The 23,539-nt window shown below is 41.3% G+C and overlaps 1 protein-coding gene across 1 annotated transcript; it reads left to right on the top strand.

Moving 5' to 3' along the window:
• The first annotated feature begins 1,322 nt into the window (after nt 1–1,322).
• Nucleotides 1,323–22,542, top strand: LOC132117311 (pecanex-like protein 3). The gene is made up of 33 exons (XM_059526505.1): nt 1,323–1,737; nt 2,672–3,151; nt 4,515–4,723; nt 4,888–4,993; nt 5,093–5,132; nt 7,358–9,079; nt 9,218–9,514; nt 9,585–9,642; nt 9,722–9,863; nt 9,944–10,255; nt 10,414–10,446; nt 10,534–10,705; nt 10,789–10,899; nt 12,117–12,208; nt 12,291–12,400; nt 12,505–12,610; nt 12,698–12,790; nt 12,984–13,134; nt 13,216–13,360; nt 13,515–13,692; nt 14,311–14,419; nt 14,675–14,804; nt 14,923–14,981; nt 15,071–15,286; nt 15,948–16,201; nt 16,285–16,515; nt 16,628–16,731; nt 17,551–17,698; nt 17,823–18,053; nt 18,145–18,419; nt 18,509–18,675; nt 18,771–19,165; nt 19,788–22,542. The coding sequence occupies exons 2-33, from the start codon at nt 2,999–3,001 to the stop codon at nt 19,947–19,949; spliced, it is 6,711 nt and encodes a 2,236-aa protein (XP_059382488.1). The 5' UTR covers nt 1,323–1,737; nt 2,672–2,998; the 3' UTR covers nt 19,950–22,542.
• The last annotated feature ends 997 nt before the right edge of the window (nt 22,543–23,539 follow it).

Genomic DNA, 23,539 nt, shown 5'->3' with positions numbered 1-23,539 from the left:
CAGTTTGACTGGTTAGTATCAGCTCCATCTAATCCATCCGGGATCATGACCATAAATAACCAAAACGGTCCAACAATAAACCATGTAAAATTAGGATGCCTCAGAATGATTACAATTATTTTAATGTTATTCATGTTAATATTATTAATAGTGTACCATATATATTCGTATTAGTGCTGTCAAACAATTAAATAAATCGAAAATAAGTTTTTATTTATATATCAGCATGTACTGTGTATATTTATTATGTATATATAAATACACATATATTTACATGTATATATTTATATAATTATATAATTATATTACCTATATATAAATATATTTAACATAAATGTAAAAAATTCTTAAATATATAAATACATGGATGTATATTTATATATACATAATAAATATTATACACAGTACACATAATATATAAACAACATTTTTATTTTGGATGCGATTAATCGTGATTAATCGTTGGACAGCACTAATTCATATTCATGTTATTAGTATTAAGTCAAGTCAAGTCAAGTCTGCTTTATTGTCAATTCTTCCACATGTACAGTACATACATACAGAGAATTGAAATTGCTTTTCTCTCAGACCCTAAAATCTAAAATACAACTATACAAATAAGGACATATGAAAATAATAATAAGTTAAATTAAATATATGTATTTAGCAAACGCTTTTATCCAAATTGACTTGCATTGCATTCAAGCTAACAATTTTCTTCTAATGTGTTCTCTGGGAGAGAAACCCTCAACGTTGCGCTTGCAAAAGCAGTGCGTCTACCACTTGAGCTACAGGAACACTAAGCTATTCAAAGCAGTGCAAGGCACATGGCAGAATGCATTAGCTACTGTATATTAGTATTATAATTCATCTAACCTTATTAAAGTGCTTAAAAAAACATAAAATCAAGATTTTCATCACTAGGCCTAATTAAGTCATATTTATTGAAAACCTTTTTTTTATGTTTTTGAAGCTGGAATCTTAAAATCAACTGTTATTGAATTACCTATATCGACTCTCCCAGTTTCTGTTTTTAATGCCAACATACGTTTATAGGAAATAACCATTTTAATGTAAAATTGAGCGCATCAATGAATGTAGGAGTGAAAGAGTGGCAACCTGACCAACATCAACAATAAAGGTAAGAGTGAAGACGGTCTGGACTGTCTGTAGATTGATGAATAAAATCAGTGATCTTGCTCTGGGATGACAGACAGCTGCTGCAGCAAATCGCATCGAAGCATGCGTTCTGTTCCTGGGTGTGGGTGTAAACCGCAGCAGCCAATCGCGTTGCGGCATCAGTTCTCTTCCTGTAGGTGGGTGTTTGCTACCTGTGTGAATGAAGCGATCCGACACTAGAACTTAGCGAGCTCACATTCTGGGCTTTTATCGCTGGAGTTTTTACACAGCGGCCCTGGGTTAACCGAAGAAATGGCTGCTGTGGTGACCACATAGAGATATTTTGCGTTTCGTGTTTGTTTTTGTATTTTATTTTCGTCATAAGGAGGAAGCACTCAGTGCTGTTGTTAGCCTATGCTAACTCGCCTTCAGGTTCGCTGTCCTGCGGTTTTCCTGCTCTCGTTTCTGGATTAATTAACGCAGGCCCTGTCGAGATAAACCATGGAGTGTTGACTGAGTTGAAGAGTGCACTAACATCGGATAATTTCGCCACAAAAAAAATTATGCCCAATGTGGCTCACTACTGCTTGTAACGTTAGCATGTTAGCGGTTTGGCTAGTGAGTGTCAGCTGATACTAAACCCTGAGAGGAATGCTACACTTCTAATTAAGCCGAAAAACTGATAAAATAGATTATACCATTTGCATCCCTTCTGATTGGTTTTATGTCTAACAAGTTGATTCAGACTAAAATTTAGTTAGAGTTAACGCTATTGCTGTTTAAACACGGTTTGTTTACAGTTCTAAAAATATTCGCATCCCAGTTAACTTACGTTTTCGTTTTAGTGCTATTGAATCATCTGCTGGACATTTATCTTTCTACTGTAATTTTTTTAGACTCAATATAATGTCAAAGCTGCTTCAGGCAAGCTATGCTAACATTAGTTGAAGTTGTATGGTTTAAAGCCAAATCCACTCAGACATTTGTCAGCTTTCCTTTATTTAAACGATTCACTGCTTGCAGATGATGCTTAAACTTTTTCCTCCCTTCCTTCTGCCATACAAGAACATTTAAGAGGATATTATGACTATTTACGCCTGGAGATGACTAGCTTAAAATAAATCAGCAGTCTGATAAGATATAAAACTCTAAACGGTGTAATGTATACATATCTTTACAGATTTGTGCAGAAAAACTAGAAAATCTAATTCTCAGGACTCTGAAGCTGTATACCATATTTACAATAGTTACAAAAGCATAGAAAGCCAAGGAAGACATTATAACTTAGTGACTGTCTTTTCTCTGCCTTGTCTATGATAGAAGATTCCAGGTGTTCAGTGATCGAATACATATCCGTTTATCATCTCTAAATTTAGTTAAATATATTATAGCCCCCTAAACGAAAGCTGATTACTCATTTGGATTTTCTAGAAAAACCATATTAGGCTACTTTATCCGGCCACAAATAGTTTAAAATGTCCTTATTCAAAATACTATCTTAAGTATGTCATCAGAACAGCTGATTTATTCATGGAATTGTGTTTGTTTAAAGTGCTGGAAAGTCGTAAAGAAACCAAACCAAGCAGTTTTGATGATTCCTCAGGATGAATGTTTCCATGTAGCCCTTGGGTCACAGTTGTGCCAAAAACCCTTCATGAACTGCACTACAAACAGGGGTCTGCTGGAGGAGCATGCAAACAAACCGTTGATACTAAAAGAACACAGGTCTGAAGTTGTTCTGGAACGTCTCGCTTTCTGCTAATTCTTTCATAACCAGTCCGAGAAAGTCCTTCCTGAGGTTCCCAATGGAAGTGCCGCTCTAGAAACTTTGACAAGGTAACTTCAAGATCTCTGGGTTGTCTCATCAGGAAGCGATAAGATGGGCTCTCAGGTTCTTCAGATATTGCGGCAGGGAGTGTGGGCCTCTCTGAGCGGAGGATGGTACGTGGACCCTCATCAGAGTACCTTCTCGAACTGCTTTCATCTCTACCTTTGGATATTCCTCTTGGCCTTCCCGTTTCTTCTGTACATGGTGAGTTCTTGCAGTAATTCCTGAGGTAAAGAAAGCCACAGCCCATGTTTCTGGAAAGTGTGTGTAATACTGATGGAATCCAAGACATTGAGGCTAAAACTTTCTCAAAATGCATGACAGACAGCTGCTGTCTTTTCCAAGTAGTTACAATGAAGCAGAACCAAGGCAACATGTATCTTAAAAATAAATAAATAAACTATATAAATAAATACATTACTATCCTAAAATTTGCGGTCAGTAGCTTTTTTCTTTTAATATTATTAATGCTTCTATTTACCAAAGACATCAGAGACATTTAGAATGCTACAAAATTTTGTATTTCAAATAAATGCTTTTTTCCTCTTTACTATTCATCAAAGAATCCTGAAAAACGTATCCTGTTTTCCACAACATTAATCAAAAAAATCAGAACAACTATTTTCCATAATACAAAATAAATAAAAGAAAATAATTTATTATGATGTCATCAAGGATCATGAGACACTTCAGTGCTCGAGTAATGACCACTGAAAATTCAACTTTGAAATCACAGGAATAAAGAGAAGTAGTTATTTTAAGTTGTAACATTTCATAGTATTACTGGTTTTACTGTATTTTTTTTTTTTTTCAAATAAATGAATGCAACCTTGGTGAGCATTAGAGACTTCTTTCAAAAACGTTATACTGACCCCAAACTTTATTCTTTAGTGTGTGTATAATAATTTTCATGATTTCAAGGCAAAACAGTATTTTAACTTTCAGTAAAGTTCCCTTTAAAACAGGCTATTGACTTGAAAGTTTTACAGGATATAAGTACAAGCTGCTTAAGACTACAATCAATGTTATTGATCAGATATACAAGAAGGAATCATTAAATAGAAGTCAGCCTTCAGGAGCATTCCTTTGCGTCCATTGTTTTGAGTAAGACAACCAGTTGATGATAATACAGCAAAGCATGTGGGTAAACATGAAATGTGATGACATCACTCATGATACTTGTGCTTTCTCTATTACGCGAACCTCCATCTTGCTGCTCCTGTAATAAAAAAGTTCATTTTATTGAACTTAACAGATTATAATGTCGTCGGGCAATTATTCTAGTCAGTTTTTTTTAATGATGTTAAGTTGTCAACAAGGTCTTGTCTGTCTTATGTACTTTAAAATGTACTTAAACAGATGAAAATAGTCTTATATGTCAATGGCAAAATAAATCAATACATCTACCATTATGTATAGGCCTAGCTGTATTTTGCATACTGTTAAGAGACTGTTTTTTTTTTTTTTTGCACCGGTTGTGGTTTACATAAGAAGCAGTGTCTGAAATGAAACCGGTTGTAATTTTTGCAACCACAATGATGTGATTCTCCCACATTTATTCTTTTAGGCCCTTCCTTCCAGTTTAGTGGTGGCTGGTGTGTACTGTGCTGTGATAGCGGCCTTCTTTACGGCCATAAAAGCAGTGAACTTCCGACTACATGCCATGTTTGACCTGGGCGAGATTGTGGAGAAGAGGCAGGCCTCGTTCGCCACAGACCCCAATAGAGTGGAAGAAGGAGAGGAAGGCTCTGGCACTCACGACGGAAGCCAGCGCAGGTAGTGTGTAACTATCTTATTATAATTTGTTGTCAAAATATAATGTGACACTTTTCTGTCTCTCAAGTAGGCAGCATCAGTTTGTGGAGCATTGCAAGCATCATGCCACTGAGTCACTCCACTGTACTCTGTTTTAGTTCATGTTGATCTGCCTGTCCCTACAGGAACAGTAGTGTCGGTGTGGAAATGACGGTGTTCCGAAAGGCGAACTCCACCCCTCCTGTACGCTGCAGTTCCCAGCATTCACTATTTGGATTGAACCAGGTGTCGGTGAGGATATTGTTAATGCCAAACATCACGTGTTCTTAGGCATTATTCTGCTTCACTTGTAGGAATTTCCTCTGACTCGTTTACTTTTCTTTTGTTCAGGAATTTCCACCACAGCTTGAAGACCCTGGAGGCTCAAAGGGTACATTGTGTTGATGTTACTGTTTCTTTTTGAAATGAACTACTCCAGATAGTTTCAGTTTACATGAACTGGTATGCTTGCACTTCAGTTCTTATCTGATTTTTGTCATTTTTAAAATTCCAGATATTAAAGAGCTCATGCAGGAGCAGGGCAGTAATAATTTGATTGTGACACATAGAGACGTCCTTCAACACAGCTCTCAGGACAACACTAGTAAGAACGGCCCCTATTACAGATAGGATTGTTCCTTAGACTTCCAATTAAGAGGGCAACATTTGTTTTTAGAAATCTAATTAAGAATTCCAAAAATATTTTAGAGCTGGTACAAAGTGAACATTCAGTTTATCTATTTTATCAGTGCATGTGGTGATATCTTGTTGTGCATGATTTATGTATGTTTTATTATATATATATATATATATATATATATATATATACACATATATATATATATATATATATATATATATATATATATATATATATATATATATATATATATATATATATATATACATATACATACACACAACATTTAATTAAAATGTAACCCAATATTCCGGTGAAAAAGACAAAACTCTGGTTATGTACATCAGATTTCTTCAATCATTTAGTTTGCTTTAAACTCCTCCCCCTGCGCATTTGACCACAAATTCCCATTCACAAGACACAGAGTACCAAGTCCCTGCTTTACCCCACAACCCCCCTCCCAAAGCAGAAGTTTTTTTTTTTTTTTTTTTTTATAATAATAATAATGTTTTGGCCAATTACATAACTAGTGCCGTCAAACGATTAATCACATCCAAAATAAGTTTTTGTTTCCATAATGTGTGTGTACAGTATACTGTATATATTTATGTATATATAAATACACACACATTTATGTATATATTTAAGAAGAATTGTATATTTATATATTAAATATATATATATATATATATATTATAAATATATACATGTAAATATTTTCAAAATATATATATACTGTATGTGTGCATATTTATATATACTTAATAAATATACACAGTACACACACATATATTACATAAAGAAAAAGTTTTATTTAGGATGTGATTAATAATTTGACAGTACTATAACCAGCCAGTGTTCAAAACTTACCTTGGCCCGATTCACAATGGTACGCTTGCAATAATGATTTCTTATATGAGTGGTTGTGGTAGGTTTTTGTGGGAAATACAAGCATGGTGCCGTTCGTCTTTGCATCATTATGTCACTTCCTTAAACATAAAAGAGTCACAGCTAGTAGGCTATATTGCATGCGAAGGTGCTGATAATTAATAGCCTTTTCTTATAGTAGCTGGAATAATTAAACTTATCATATTGATGGCAAATTGTAATCCAAAAGGTTCATACAACAATCATCATTGACAACTGGAAATTCACCTGTAGTCAACACGTAACGCTAATACACACTAAATTCATGTAGTCACGCAATGCTGATGTTGTAAATTAACATTTTGAGAACAAAGTATAACAATAGTTATAATTTGCATGGTTTGATGTGATATGAGCTAAGCGATCATTAGATTAAATCACCATTGGTAGCGTGATGTATTGTTATTCTTGTTTTTTCTCAGTTGGTCAGAACAAAAGTGGCAGACATGTTACTTGTTCAGATGACATTTCCTGGTGAAAAATCATATTTGGGACATACTTCCATGATGTAGAATCTGTGATTCCGAAGTGCAGTGAATGTCCACAATGGTGTTGTGACTGACAGCCACACATACTCCTCAAAATATTAGAATCATCCACACTGATGAGACATGCGATGCAAAACCCACGTAAAGATTATTCCCCATATAACTGCAACTGCAGGTTTCACACAGAGATGGCGAAAAAGGCAAAACTTACAGACTGCAGCTTTAAATAATCAGTTTAACTCAATCACAGCCACAGTCACAATATGAATTTTATCACGTAGTAAACTTTTCACGCAGTGCTTTTGAGCTGCTTATTTCATGGAATATTGTGTCTGGTGTAATCAACAGAAAAAAAAAATTATTATTAAAACTTCTGGTTTACAATCATTGATCATTATAACATGTATTTTACATGTTAAAAAATACAAAATATTATAAATTAACTGAGGGAATTACTAGCTTAAAACAAATGAATTGGTGAAATATTGTAATTTGTACATCATGCTCCATTGAACATCTCTGCTGTACTTGGTAGTAACTGCACATTTTTTGTTGTTCCAGGTATGGCGCCAACCTGCTTGGCTGGGGATTACAGAGGGCTAATTGGTGTGGATGATCTATTGTCGGGAGGCTTTAGTAGCCTGCACCCAACAAATTGTCCTTCCATCCCACCGTCACCATCCAGCCAAGAAGATGGAGATGAGAAGGACCAGGTGGAAAATGGGCGTGTGGAGCATCTATCTCAGCAGAGCCCCGATGGGGATGGTCTAGGAGGCTACTCCCCCCTTGGACCTTCAGCTGAGTCAGAGAGTCTGGGAGATGCTCCTCTCAGCCCTCTCATCAAGAGTAGCTTGAGCGAGGAGCTAAGTGAGAACTTGTTGGGCTTGGGCCTTGACCCTGTCACTTTTGCTCCTGGTGCTGAGCACCCATGCAGCCGCACCGGGGTAGCCCTGGCTGCAGGATCCACTGACAGCTGCTTCAGTGGAGGTGGAGGGGCCACAGACAGAGAGACTCTTAGTACAGTCAGTAGCTACCGCAGTGAGAAAACGGACTCAACCCAGCTTGAGAGCCCTTCGCTGGGCCAGATGCATAAACCCATTTTTAACGCTCCTTCCACAGCTTTGCCTCAGGGTAAAGGCCCCTATCAGCAGCCTGGAGATTTGCTCCAAGGTGGTAGTGACACAGATGACTTGTCAGACAGCGTGCTGCTACGATCACCCTCCAAAGAGCTCTCCTCTGGGCAGGGCCTGGACAGAACTCTGGTGGAGGGAGAGGACCTTCCCCCTTCGCTTACAGACCTTGCACAGCCCTCCTTGCGAGACTCATCACCATCTAGCAGCGGGCCTTCTGAGTCTTGCGATCTTGATGGTGGTATCCCCATACCCCCTCTTCCTCCTCCGCGCCAGGCCAGCTCTGTACCCTCCGGGTTGGCACTGGGTTTGGTCTGCTCAGAGCCCGCTCTGCCGGTCTCTGCCCCATCCTACCTCCTAGCAGAGTCGCCGTCTCTGCAAAAGCAGCAGCAGGTAGTGCGACCTAAAGATCTGAAACTGCTACGTGCGGGTAGCAGTGTGGGTCACAGACCTGGTCGCAGGAAAGCTCCCCGCAAACGGGGCACTGCTGGCAGTAGCAGTTTTGACTGTGGCTCCTACCGCCGGCACCAAAACCGTGCCCAACACAGAGACTACATCCCTGTACGCAGTCGGCTGGGTGCCAAAGCCTACAGCGAGAGCTTGTTCGAGGACTCCAGCGATGAAGACGACGGCAGCGACGTGAGTGTTGGCTCTAGTCTTGGATCCCAACGTCACTTCAGTTCTGACGATGAAGACCATGATGAAGATGACGATTCTAGCTCCTCTACCTCTTGCTACTCCCCAGATCTGGCAAATACCGGCATCCCTTCTCAACCTGTCCCCTCTCAACTGCCTAGCCCTGGAGAGGGGGAGGAGCCTGACAAAGTAGGACCCTGCCATACTCGCAGTGCTCAGCGCTCAGCCAGCACAGCCAGTGCCAAGACTCATGCCAGAGTGCTAAGCATGGATGGGGCTGGTGGAGGCTCCAACAACACAGGGACCCTAGCATCTACTGTGCTACCTTTACCCCTTTCTTCTACTCCTGCCCCACGTCCACTCACCGTCTCTAAATCAGATCTGGAGGCTCGGACAGTGCACTCAGAGGGCTTCTCCAGGGCCCACCATAGGTTAGACTCTCTTGGAGGCTCCTGGGCTGGGAACCAGACGGGTTGGAGGGCAGGAGAGCTGCTGGAAGAGGGGGCAGTAGGAGGAGGTGAAGAGCAAACAGATTCGTTCTTAATATTTCATATTTAGAGCCGGGAATAGTTTCATGATTTTGTGGTGTTGCTCTTATTGTCATTATCTGCAGTAATGAATATTTACTGTTGCCCTTTTCTTTTTGCCCTTGCAGCCCCAGAGGAGGGAAGTAAACGTGACTCCGTGAGCAGTGTTAAAAGGACACAGGCCATTCGCAGGCGTCATAATGCAGGTAGTAACCCTACCCCACCCCCTTCTGCCATGGGCTCTCCTCCGAGTCTTCAAGACCTTCAGAGAGTCCGCACTTCCTCTCACTCCCGCACACGAACGCTCCCTTCTGCTCTGCACTTCGCTGCCTCATCCTTGCTGCTGCTGCGCAGCGGTGTTCATGAGGCATCCACCTTTGATGACACCTCAGAGGGAGCTGTGCACTACTTTTATGATGAAAGCGGTAAGGAACAGTTTGATTTAAATATGGCTTATTTGTGGAGGTTCCTTCAGTTAAAATAATCTAATTTCAGGAGTAAAGAGGTCTTATACTTTTGGGCCTGCTGGTGGAGGATATGAAGACCCAGTCCAGTAAGTCTTAAAAACCTTTTACTATTGGGGTAATATTTAGCCCAGTCTCCTAGTGTTTGACCCCTTTTTCTTGGCTCAGGGAGCGAGAGCGACAGTCACAGTCCTCTAGCTTTACCTCCACTGATGTCCAGGAGGCGGCGCCAGGGCTGTCTCTGCTGCAGCCCAGACCAGTGGTCCTCCAGGGCATGCAGGTCCGCAGGGTGCCTTTGGATATGCCAGAGGTGAGGCCTAAATCTTCAGAATCATCAGTACTCATTCTGTTTCATCCCTCCTGACTGCATTGACGTTTTTCTCTTTGTAGTTTGACCTAGATCATGAGTCCCCTCACGAATCCCAGGAGAACACACTGATGATTGAGGAAAAGGCCAAGCCTAAACAGTATTACCGTTTCTGGGTGCTGCCAGGAAAATGGCTAAGAGTTCGTTACGACAGACTTGCTTTGCTAGCCTTACTGGACAGGAACCGACGCGTAGGGGAGAATGTTTTTGCGGTGGTATTGGCAAGCTTAGTGGCGTTCCTTGGCTTCCTGTTGCTTCTCCAGGGCTTCTTTAGGGACATCTGGGTCTTCCAGTTCTGCCTAGTCATTGCCAGCTGTCAGTACTCCTTGCTAAAGGTCAGCGTGAGCATTTTTGGAATGGTCTGTTTGTTTGTTTTAGCAGTGTGTTATTTGTTTTCAGGTGTTGGCATTTCTTGATAATTGTACAGTATTTACATGTCCCAATAGTGGTGTTGTGTTTGTTAATCAGTGGTTTTTCTTTTTGTCCATTTCAGAGTGTGCAGCCTGATGCAGCATCTCCGATGCATGTGAGTATATGACTGTTTGTCCCTCTGTTCTTGGATCCGCCTAGCTGAAATCAAACAGAAATTAATTTAATGTGGTCTTCATTGCAGGGCCATAACTGGATCATAGTGTACAGCCGACCAGTGTATTTCTGCTTGTGTTGTGTGCTGATCTGGGTATTTGACCTTGTTGGCCACTCGGACAGTATGAGGCCTTTCACCCTTTACGGGGTCACCTTCTTCTCCACACACTTTCTGCTCTGCGCTAGAGATATGCTCATAGGTCTGCTTATTCGCTGTTAAACCTTTCTTAATTGAGTTTTGCAAAATATAACAGCCTAATAATTCATATGTTTTGCTTTGCAGTTTTCACCCTCTGTTTCCCCATCATCTTCCTGTTTGGGCTTGTACCTCAGGTCAACACGTTCCTCATGTGTTTGTTTGAACAGGTGGACATGCACCTTTTCGGGGGAACTGGTGAGACGTGTGTTGTATTTCAAAAAATGATGTAGCAGTAACACTTTACAATAAGGTTAACATTGATGCATAAACTAACAATAAGCATTTTATATAACATTTACAAATGGAACTTTATTCGAAAGTGTAACTACTAGGGCTGCACGATGTGTCGTGTAAGCATCGATATCGCGATGTACGAATCCACGATAGTCACATCGCAGGATGTGCGATGTAGGCTGTCGTAGTTGATCCGTTATTCATTAACTGTACGGGCCAGCTACTCCCCTGCCCTTGACGAATGTGATTCGCGGATTAATTGCACAGCTTAACCATCATAGAGTGAAAGTTTATAATTGACAGGACTGAAAACCACATGCAAGTTTAACAGGGCAGAGAGAGAGGGAGCGCGAGAGAGAGAGAGGGAGCGCGAGAGAGAGAGAGAGAGCGCACGAGAGAGAGAGAGAGCGCACGAGAGAGAGAGAGAGCGCGCGAGAGAGAGAGAGAGCGCGCGCGAGAGAGAGACAGGGAGAGAGAGAGAGCGCGCGCGCGCGTGAGAGACAGAGAGAGCGCGAGAGAGAGACAGAGAGAGAGAGAGAGAGCGCGAGAGAGACAGGGAGAGAGAGCGCGCGCGCGCGCGAGAGAGACAGGGAGAGAGAGCGCGCGCGCGCGCGAGAGAGACAGGGAGAGAGAGCGCGCGCGCGCGCGAGAGAGACAGGGAGAGAGAGCGCGCGAGAGAGACAGAGAGAGAGTACATTAGAAGTACCATCAATGTTTATAGAAATGTATATGGATTTATTTTGCATGTAATTTTTTTTTCTTATGAATATATATGTATTTTTGTTTTGTTTGTTTCTATTCTGCTATGTACAATGCTTTGGCAATATGTACCTTTGTATGTCATGCCAATAAAGCAATATGAATTGAATTGAGAGAGAGAGAGAGACCGAGAGAGAGCAAGCCGTTTTCAAACAACACGAGCGCTGTCTTGTTCTCTCTCCCTCGCGCATATTAATCAATTGACACGATGGTGTCGATGTTTAAATCATTTAAAATGAGAATGTAAGTGTGCTCACCCCATTTTTGTTTGTAAGAAAAAATATCGCAATATATATCACAGAAAAATAAAATATCGCAATGTCATTTTTTTCCCAATATCGTGCAGCCCTAGTAACTACTATGGCATACTGTAGCTCCCTGCACCACAAGTATGATGTCTTGTCATTTGTGTGTTTCAGCAACCACAAGCCCCTTGTCTTCAGTCTATAGTCTCTTGCGCAGTATATTGGTGGCAGCTCTGGTTTATGGATTTTGCCTTGGTGCCATCAGTGTAAGTGAGAATCTGTCTCTGTTACAGTAGAACTGTATATTGTTGCTTCCTTGACTAATTTTATGTTTTCGTGTATGTGTAGGCTCCGTGGGGAGAGGCACATGTCCCGGTGCTCTTCTCTGTGTTCTGTGGCCTCCTCCTGGCCTTGTCCTATCATCTGAGCAGGCAGAGCAGCGACCCAACCATCCTCTGGTCAGTATCACCTTACATTCATGGTTTTCCAGTCATCTTACTGCACCAACAGCTCAGTGATCGATATCTAATCTTTGGTGTTTTTTACACTGTTTTCTGGACAGGTCTCTGGTCCGCTCCAAGTTCTTCCCAGAACTGGAGAGCCGGACACCAGAAGAGCCCCCATTAGAGATTAAAGACCCTCTCCCAGAGAAATTGTGCAACTCTGTGGTAAAAGCACTCTCCATTTGCATTTATCTTTTGCTAAATAGACGTTCCAATATCTTTTGAATGGCTCCCTTCTCTCCGACTCTGCAGAAAGAGACTCTTCACTCAGATCTGGTCATGTGCCCTCTTATGGCCATTATCACCTTCGCCATTAGTGCAAGCACCGTCTTTATTGCTCTGCAGGTCAGTAGGTTGTCTAGAATAGGATTTTGAGTATATTAACAGTCTCATTATGAGAACTAGTCTTCATCCCAAAACTGAACATAATTTCTAGTCTTGTAAAGTCTAGTTCATTTTAGCAAATCTGTTCGTTTGAAGGTTTTTTGGGGGTAAATTACTGCCTTGGTTTTAATGTGTTTTCTGCACTGCTCTTCAGCCTGCTCTCAGTTTCGTCCTGTACATCTTGGCTGGGGTGGTGGGGTTCTTCACACACTACCTCCTGCCTCAGCTCCGAAAACAGCTGCCCTGGTTCTGCTTGGCCCACCCTGTGCTGCGCTCCAGAGAATACAGCCAGTTTGAGGTCCGAGGTGAGTAGTCAAAACTACACGCACAAACTAATGTCCAAATGCATGAACAAGTGTGATGGGACTGATCCCTCTCTGTCTCAGATGCTGCTCAGCTCATGTGGTTTGAGAAGCTTTATGCTTGGCTGCAGTGTGTGGAGAAGTATTTCATCTATCCGGCTGTAGTGCTCAACTCCCTCACCACTGAAGCTCACACTTTCAGCCAAAACCATGACAAACCTGGAGCCTAGTAAGAACAGGAACATCCTAGTCTAGAATAAAGCACAACACTAGCTGATGTTACTCTTTGTTGAGGAACATTTTGGATTCCAGGTTTTCAATGTGGTTTCAGACTTTAGATTTCAGACGTGGACCGTGATGACATCTTTTATTTGTTCCTTTAGTGGCCGTGCTCTGTTCATCTCAGTGGCTGGAATGAAGCTGCTTCGTTCGTCCTTCTGTGTCCCGTCTCAGCAGTATGTCACTCTGTGCTTCACCGCTCTCTTCTTCCAATTCGACTACCCACGCGTTTCACAGACCTTCCTCCTCGACTACTACTGCATGTCCATCCTCTTCAGCAAGGTCTGAAAATTCATCCACATCTCTCTTAGATGCCTTCAAAACACCCAACTTCATTACGTGTATCATTTTATATCTGTCCCATAAGTCAACTTTTATAATGTTGTGGAAGGGTCCTTTATTATAATCTAGTTTACTTCTATATGTACACTACTATTCAAAAGTTTGTGGTTGGGCAGTATTCATTTCTTAATTTGTTTAAATAAAATGAATTCTTAAAATCTAACTGACCCCAGACTTTTGAAGAGTGTATAAACAAGTAGTTGACAGTAGGTTTCTATTTTTTTTTTTTTTTTTCAACAAATTAAAATTCGCATGAATATCAAAAAAAAGAAGCATTTGATATAACTGGCCACCATTTCTTTTAAGGGTTTCACTATTATTAATACATTTTATCTTCACTTATTTAATCTAAATGGTTCTGTTGAAATAAATAACAGTAAAACAAAAATATTCCTTTTAGAAGATGTTTAGGATATAGTTAGTAACATAATGCATACATGCTATTTATGTGACATTTTTAAAGGCTTGAATGTACTGTGTAACTTTTTTTGTTACGAATGGTTTGTAAATCAAAAGATGAAGACTGATGTTGCTGTCATCTCTCCTGTGTGTGAGCAGCTGTGGGATCTGCTGTATAAGCTGCGTTTTGTGCTGACCTACATTGCACCTTGGCAGATCACATGGGGTTCTGCTTTCCATGCCTTCGCTCAGCCATTCGCCGTTCCCCGTATCCTTTTCTGCCATTACTCACACACAGAGCCCTGAATTCTGATCTCATAACTTTTTACCTTTTCTTGTTCATTTGTGCCCAATGGTACAGCTGTACAATTGGTTTTTATATGTTCCTCCTCAGCTCCTTTAGGTTGTTTTCACAATTGGTTCAGTTGCTTGCTAAACTAATTTTTGTCAAATAAATAAGTGTGTGTGTATGTGTATATATCATAAAAAATAAATTGCCCCTTAACTCCAGTTTTGCTCTCAGACTCAGCCATGCTGTTTGTACAAGCTGTGTTTTCTGCTCTCTTTTCTACTCCTCTCAACCCTGTGCTGGGCAGTGCAGTTTTCGTTACTTCATACACCCGACCTGTGAAGTTCTGGGAGAGAGACTACAAGTAAGCCTTTAGAAATTTTGAGCAGATGTCAGCCGTGTTATTTGTTTTGCTAATTCAGTCTAAGCTGAAAACGTTTGAAGACGTGACTAGAACCCTTAAATACCATTTTGTCCTTCAGCACCAAACGGGTTGATCACTCCAACACACGCCTGGCCACACAGCTGGACCGCAACCCTGGTACGTGATATTTTTTCTGAGTTACACAGACCTTCCATCTGTCTACGGTCTTCTTTATCTATCCTGACACTTATCTCTCACTTGGATAGGTGCTGATGATAACAACTTGAACTCTATCTTCTATGAGCATCTGACGCGCTCTCTGCAGCACTCACTGTGTGGGGACCTTCTGCTGGGCCGCTGGGGAAACTACAGCACCGGAGACTGCTTCATCCTGGCCTCCGACTACCTCAACGCTCTCGTACACATCATTGAGATCGGCAACGGCCTCGCCACTTTCCAGCTCAGAGGCTTGGAGTTCAGAGGTGAGCCAACAGGAGAGAGACTGGAACAAAATGCAGCACTATTTTCTCTATCCACTGGAATACACTACGACTTTTTAAACACTAGGTGTCATAAACTTGCCAACTTTGTAAATGGTTAGAGACATAAGGACTAAATGGCTGAGGATCACATGCTACCTGACCTTTAAGTTTTTCTGAACACAACAAACTTGCACAGAAATGTGCTTCGTAGCTAGGAGGTGCATGTAAAATGAAATTGTGTTCTAAAATTGGCTCAGAATATCAGAGTCTTTGCCTATTATACACAGTGTTATAATAGTATTTTTTGTGAAATCTGTCAACGCCAACTGGCCAAAATCTCCACACTGGCTCTGACTTTTGCCAACTAGTGTTGCTTCTTCCGGACTGCAAATTTGGAAAATTCTGGGCACAAGTCATGTAGCGTAGACGTCTCAAAGAATGATTCATACTGATTCTAAAATATTATATTGCAGTTTTTTTTGTTTTTTTTTCTTCAGAGACTTAATTTGAGAGATTTTAATAATATGAATAATTCTGGTGTATAAAATGGTGCTTTCAGATACTTTAAAGTTTCATGTTTAGCGGCAACTGATTTGGCTTGAACATGTTTTTTCCTCATTTAATTTTATTCTATTTTCTTTCCTTGAATGGCTGTTTTCAGGAACATATTGCCAGCAGAGGGAGGTGGAGGCGATCACTGAAGGGGTGGAGGAAGATGAAGGCTGTTGCTGCTGTGAGCCAGGTCATCTCCCCCACATGCTCTCCTTCAACGCGGCCTTTGGCCAGCGCTGGTTGGCTTGGGAGGTGGCCGCCACCAAATATGTGCTGGAAGGCTACAGCATTAGCGACAACAATGCAGCTTCCATGCTTCAAGTATTTGACCTGCGCAAAATTCTCATCACATATTATGTCAAGGTCAGTTCCTCTCAGAAGAGCTACTCAAATAAAACCTCCACTGTCTGAGATGCAGAGTGATCATCCAAGTTTCTCCTTCTTAGAGTATCATTTACTATGTGACCCGCTCGCCCAAACTGGAGGAATGGTTGTCCAATGAGACAGCGCAGGATGCTTTGCGGCCCTGCCTTAGCCCTTCCTATGTGGATAGTGATCCCACCTTTAACCTGAACATAGATGAAGACTACGACCACCGTGCTTCCGGCATCACTCCCTCGTCCTTCTGTCTGGTGTACCTGGAGTGGATCAAATACTGCAACAGCCGCAGACAAACGGTATTTTAATGATGGCTTTGCCTTGCGGTTGACAGTTGCTGACTTGGGTTTTGGTTACAAGGGAATCAAAGATGTAACTCACTTTGTGTTTTTGTTTTGTCCTCTTTTACAGCCAGTTGAGAGTGAGAAGGATTCCCCTCTGGTCACACTGTGTTTTGGGTTGTGTATTCTGGGCCGTCGAGCTCTGGGCACCGCCTCCCACAGCATGTCAGCCAGGTAAGAGTTTAAACTCATTACAGAAATTTGGCTTAAGCTGACAGCTTATGTTATTTAAATGTGTTTTGCACCACTCACACATGCAACAATTTTACAGAATAGTGTGTAGTCTACTGCTGCATACTGAAATAATCCTCCAAGGGGATTCGTGTGATTCTCACCAAATTATGCCAAGACAAAGGATGCTATATTTTGAACATACAAAAAATAGGGTAACTGGAAGAGTTTTATATCTTCAATTTGATTTAAATCAGACAGCACACCAAGGTGTTTGGTCATGGGGGCTGATCACATGGTTGTGGCTGTTGTGCTTCACAGTCATAGCGCCACCAGCTGGCAACAGGAAGTGTGACGTACAACAGATGTTGAAGTAGTCTTTTTAGATTTACCAATTTAAATATATTTGCCTTAAATGTATGTGGTAGTCGGGCTGTAGTGCTTGGGTCTGTTTGCATTTATTTTTTAAATCATATTTCTGCACCTTTTTACTCGTACTGCTAGTTACTGCATAATGAGTGCTTGGTCAGTGCATGAAATTAAGCTTTTCTCAGCCTTTTGCAATGCTGGACTTGGCGACTTTATATCACTGCGGCTTATGAATTGCCATAAATCACATAACTCTCGTTGGCTTCCAGTTAATTACTTGCTACAAATCACTGTGCGAATGCCACTATAAAACTTTTTCATCGGCAATAGGTCATAAATATTTATTTAAACGTGATTTTCGTGCTTTGTTTTTTTGTACTTTTTTTATGAGTGGGATTATGTTGTAGATGTACATGCACTGATTATTATACGTTCTTATTCTTAAATGTTCAGCTTGGAGCCTTTTCTCTACGGCCTTCATGCCCTGTTCAAGGGCGACTTTCGTATCACTTCTCCTAGAGACGAGTGGGTTTTTGCAGACATGGATCTGCTGAACAGGGTGGTGGCTCCAGGAGTACGGATGTCCCTCAAACTGCACCAGGTACAGCTAAGGCATTCGTCCATCCCTATTGACATCACATTGTCTGATGATTGCAATTATGGAATGGATCTCTGGTTTACTTGATTCTCTTGAGCCAATTTTTTGTCTCTTGTTTACTCCACAGGATCACTTCACCTCTCCTGATGAGTATGAGGACCCAGTGGTGCTGTACGATGCCATCACTGCCAATGAAGAGAAGATGCTGATCTCTCACGAAGGCGATCCTGTGTGGCGCAGTGCTATCCTGGCCAACATGCCTTCTCTGCTTGCTCTCCGCCACGTTATGGATGATGGAAGTGACGAGTACAAGATCATCATGCTGAACAAACGCTTCCTCAGCTTCAGAGTCATCAAGGTGCTTTGCTGAAGAAGCCTGTTTATAGGCATGTACAGTGTGTCTTATCGTGAGATTGCCATAACGAATCTCTCTCGGTTGCTTCCTTCAGGTGAACCGGGAGTGTGTGCGCGGGCTGTGGGCAGGACAACAGCAGGAGCTGGTCTTCCTGCGGAACCGGAACCCTGAACGCGGCAGCATCCAGAATGCCAAACAAGCCCTGAGGAACATGATTAACTCGTCCTGTGACCAGCCCATTGGATACCCTATCTATGTCTCCCCACTCACCACCTCCTACGCTGGAGCCCATGTTCAGCTACGTTCTGTCTGGGGAGGCCCCATCAGCCCTCACAACATTTACACGTGGTTCATCAGCAGCTGGGACAGGTCGGGTGGCACGTGTGCATTTTGCTACATTACAGCACATTTTAGGCATTCAGAGTTTTTTTTATTTAAATGCTCTCTGTTCTCTTCAGGCTTCAGAAGGGTTGTGGTGCTGGATGTAACAGTGGGGGGAACATTGAGGATTCAGACTGTGGTGGCGGCTCTGCCTCCATCAGTAACAACCCTGCAGCTCATCCTCCTCAAAACACAGCGTCCAGCATCCCTCAGCCTCATCCCACTTTTGTACAGCCCTCAATGGGTATGACACCTGCTTCTGTTGTACTGTTAATGTACAGTCAGTAAAGCAATGATGTGTCAAGGCTGTAAGTTTCACTTTTCTCTTACTTTCTCAAGGGACTGACAACCCCGTTGGACCTTCCTGGCCACTGCATCCCCAGCCCCTCCCACTAGCCCTACTCAGCCAATCAGAAGGTAGGATGGATGCTGGGCTGGTTAGCTCCTTGCACCGCACCTCTTCTATCCATGGGCTTTTGGGGCAACACCTGTCCAGCTCCCAGCTATCTTTCAGTAGTTCGTTGGTCCTGCCGCCTGCAGACCGCTTCTGCCCCAGTAGCCTGCAGGACAACCCCAGTCACAGGGTGTCTCAGAGGGGCCTAAGCCTGGGCCAGGGTAGCGGGCTGCCCTATGAGGCCCTGTACAGCAAATGGAGTCTGTCAGGGAGGAAAGGATTCAATGGACCTGCTGTAACGGAAGGGGATGGCTCAGCATCACAGAGCATACGCACACAGGTTAGGATGCATGCTTCCCTTCCTGATCTATTAATACATAAGAGTTCCTAAATGCATATCTTAAATGATGGGCATGTTTTAATTTCTTAATTGAACTTATTTTTTGAGTGGCATATAGTTAAAAAGGTTAGGATGGAACAACTGTCTAAATGTCATAAAGAAAAAAAAATTCAATCAGTACTTCGATGCTTTAAAAAAAAAAAATCAAAATTGACAGTGAAATAAGATGTTACAAAAAAAAAAAAATTAAAATATGCTATTTTGAACTTTCTATCCGTCAAAGAATCCTAAAATGCATCATGGTTTTCACCAAAATATTGAGCAGCAGAACTATTTTCAACACTGATAAAGAAATGAGAAATCAGAATGATTTCAGAAGGATCATGTGACACTGAAGATTGGAGTAATGGCTGCTGAAAATTCAGCTTTGCTGTCACAGAAATAAATTACATTTTAAAATGTATTGAAATGGCAAGCAGTTTTTTTTAAGCTGTAATATTTTTCAAAATGTATACTATATTTTTTTTAAACTGTAAATGCTGTGTCAGGGAGCATGAGAGAGAAAGCCAAAGTTTTGACTAGTATAAATATTAATAACCTATTTATTTACTTTATTTCTTAGCCTTTGCAGCCTCCCCTCCCTGCCCTGCCCTCTGATGTCAGCCCAACACTGGATCCAATGGGAGCAGTCCTACCCTCTGAGACCACGCCCCTTACATCATCAGACCCGCCCAGTGCACGGGAGGAGTCTACAGAGCTGCCTTTACTTGAGCGCCTCCGCTGAGTCTGCACAGCTGGGATCGGACGAGCCCATGGTGATCCTCGCCATCCTGAGAGAGTGAGCTGGGAGGACTTCAAGCTGACCTTATCAACCCTTTTTTATAATTAAAGCATCTTCAGTCAGTTCTGCCTATATTAGGAGGTTTCTCGCAAGTCTCCTTAATCAACACATCACCAGATACAGAAGCACACTAGAAGAGTGCTGCGTTAAGTAATGAACTCTGGACTGAGCTCTCCTAAGCTTCTTTGGCTAAAAAGCCAAAAAAGTGGCCAGTCAGTGCAATCTTAAGGGATTTTCTTTTCTTATGTAAAGAGGGTCAGGTCATTAAATCAAAGCAAATCGGTGACCTGTACCACCAGCAGTAACAAAAAGGGAACTCTCTTCTCCTCTGTAGCAGCCTTAAACCTACTCAAGCTTTCGTTTTTACCCCTACGCATCCAGTCCCTCGCTACGCATCAAGCCGTATTGTGCAGGATTCCTCTCTTTGAGGCCCAGAGCTTTCCTCTACACAAGTCACCGTCCTTTCAAGACCAAAGGACTCGAGTTTGATTTCCCCCTCACCGACCCGTCATTATGTAGCTCACACATTCCAGCAAAGACATTTGAACGTGTCGCCCATCACTCTTAAACATCAACCACGACCGTTCTTCAGCGAGCTTCAGGGATAATACTTGAATATAATCACAAATACTCGCTCACATGCACACTTCCCTTAGCACCTGGTGCTCCTTACATAGTTTACAGCCGCCTCGGGTGAGGACAGTTGGGACAGAATAGACGTCATCAAACCGGTGGTCTGTCTCTCTTTCTTTTCTTTGTTCATCCCACAGGAAATCAGACTACCTACTAAATTCCTAATCTGCTCCCTACCGATTTAGCTCTGATGGTGATGTAGTGGGCCAGAGCACATGAGGGCTTCCTGGCCTCCCATCAGGCTTTTTCCTGCTGCTGCAAGTGCCTGCAGTTTGTCTCCCTCTACTGCAATACTACTGCTACTGCACCACCCCCTCTACTACTAATAGAACTCCCCAAACTACTGCTTTGACTTCTAAACTCCAGCGTTTTAGTTGGAACTCGATAAGGGGAAAAAACAAAGATGTACCAATTCTAAAGACAAAGATTTATTTGATTGCTGATCTCAAATGGAGATGGACAGAATGGCTTTTTTTTTGATTGATTGTGCTGATAGTAGCTGGACATGAGTGAACTTTAACCTTTGCCCCCATTCTTGAATCCACCGGATTGTGACAAACGAATTCCCTAAATCTGTGTGTAATACAACTGGAAGGTTAGATGTCATTCTGATGTTAAATATCTGCTGTTGGGCAAACGAAGCTCAGACCGCCTGCTGTGGAAAGCAGGGCACTTACTGCCTCTACGACAACAAACATATCAAACAATACCGCGCTGACTGGCATAGCTGCGGCGTGTCGATGTAAAGGAGCTTGAAATTTCCCATGAGCTGTTTAAAGTGGTTTTCTGATTCAGAAAGCCGTTCAGCGCTTTTACACCATACAATTCCCAGCTTAAAATGATTGACGTGGCTGAGCTGTGCTCTGAAAAAGGCTTTGCGTCGAACGATATGGTTTGAGAGTCAGCATGCGGGGGCCGCCATGTAAAAATGGTGCCTTACGATTCGACAGACGGTGTTTAGGTGAAAGGGAAGGATTTTTGCTGGAAATTTTACACTGGTTTCACAGAGTAATGCCGTTTTATGCAAAATAATGTGGTTTTCTGTTGAGAGGCCCCATGGTGTTCCTTTTACAGTGCTTATTCAAAACGCCGGATTGTTGCTCGATCAACATCAAGTTTGGATGTGACTTGAGCCTCTAGCTTCGTTTAGTGCCATTAGAGGAAGTTCACAGAATTGATCATGCTCATGCATTCCTATTCTCACTTAAACCACAGATTGTTTGTACGTTTATAACACTGAAAATATATAGCCTCTCTGACCATCACGCACCATATCACAAGTCGTTTGAACACTAAACATCACGTCTCCCTGCAGACCGTGCAGCCTAGTCTATTTTTGAACACCACCATCTCATGTCGTCTGCTGAGCAAACCTTCCCCGTTTATGGCTTCTTGCAGTGGATTTCAATAGCTATCGAGCATTTGGTTCGAGGCCGATCAACCTCTTTCTCTCTTTTCATCAAGACCATTTCTCTCATCTTTAGGGTGACTTTTCCAAAGCAACAGGGAGTACTTCTCTAACTGGGAGAAAGCACAAATTACTGGATAGTCTTGGGTGTAAGTGATTCAAAAGGGATCTAACCCATCTCTGCCATATATGTACAGCATGTTTTGTATATAAATATATATATATATATATATTAATATATATATATATATTAATATATATATATATATATATTTTATTATTATTGGATTTCTGGTTATTTTTCAATGGAGGACACTACTTTGAGTCTTAGGGGAGTCACGCTTCGGTGTATCTGTGCTTGCGGAGGGGTCCGACATAGAATCATGAAGTCTGGGGAATGAACCAGTTAATACTGCTTTTGCACAACTATTGTAAAATAGTACACCATCCTGTATTTTAATTTTAGTTATATGGAGGATTGTTTTATTTAAAAACTGTTTTCAACATTCAAAGTTATGTACAGTTTTTTTTTTTTTTATGTGATTTCTTTTTCCCCTATTTAAATTAAAGCTTTTTTGTGTCATTGTTTGCAAAACAGTCTTTTTGTGAATCCATTGGTCTTTTTCCCTCCATGTCAAAATGTGCATAGAGGGTGGTAAATTTGATTCACAAACTATAGGAATAGAAGTCATTTAGATCGATTTGGATCAGTAGCATCACAAGTGACTAGTTTTACTAGTTATCTATTTAATTGTAGCAATTTAATAAATTGAATATATATATTATATTCACTATGGTTCAAGTATCTGGGGTCTGTAATGTTTTTGAAAGTCTTATGCTCAGGGCGGTTATTACAATGTAAGAACTTTATTTTAAAATGTAATTGTAATGGAAAAGCAAAATTTTCAGCATTCGTTATTCTTGTGATCTCGCTCGCTCTCTCTCTCTCTCTCTCTCTCTCTCTCTCTCTATATATATATATATATATATATATATATATATATATATATAAACAATATATAAATAATACACACATTTTATATGTATACAGGTCCTTCTCAAAAAATTAACATATTGTGATAAAGTTCATTATTTTCCATAATGTAATGATAAAAATTAAACTTTCATATATTTTAGATTCATTGCACACCAACTGAAATATTTCAGGTCTTTTATTGTTTTAATACTGATGATTTTGGCATACAGCTCATGAAAACCCAAAAAATTAGCATATTTCATCCGACCAATATAAGAAAAGTGTTTTTAATACAAAGAAAGTCAACCTTCAAATAATTATGTTCAGTTATGCACTCAATACTTGGTTGGGAATCCTTTTACAGAAATGACTGCTTCAATGCGGCGTGGCATGGAGGCAATCAGCCTGTGGCACTGCTGAGGTGTTATGGAGGCCCAGGATGCTTCGATAGCGGCCTTAAGCTCATCCAGAGTGTTGGGTCTTGCGTCTCTCAACTTTCTCTTCACAATATCCCAC

The sequence above is a fragment of the Carassius carassius genome, chromosome 36 (genome assembly GCF_963082965.1).
Source record: "Carassius carassius chromosome 36, fCarCar2.1, whole genome shotgun sequence".
NCBI classification, from domain to species: domain Eukaryota; kingdom Metazoa; phylum Chordata; class Actinopteri; order Cypriniformes; family Cyprinidae; genus Carassius; species Carassius carassius.
Note: the sequence above shows the minus strand (reverse complement) of the source record. Positions and strands in the feature narration are given on the sequence as shown.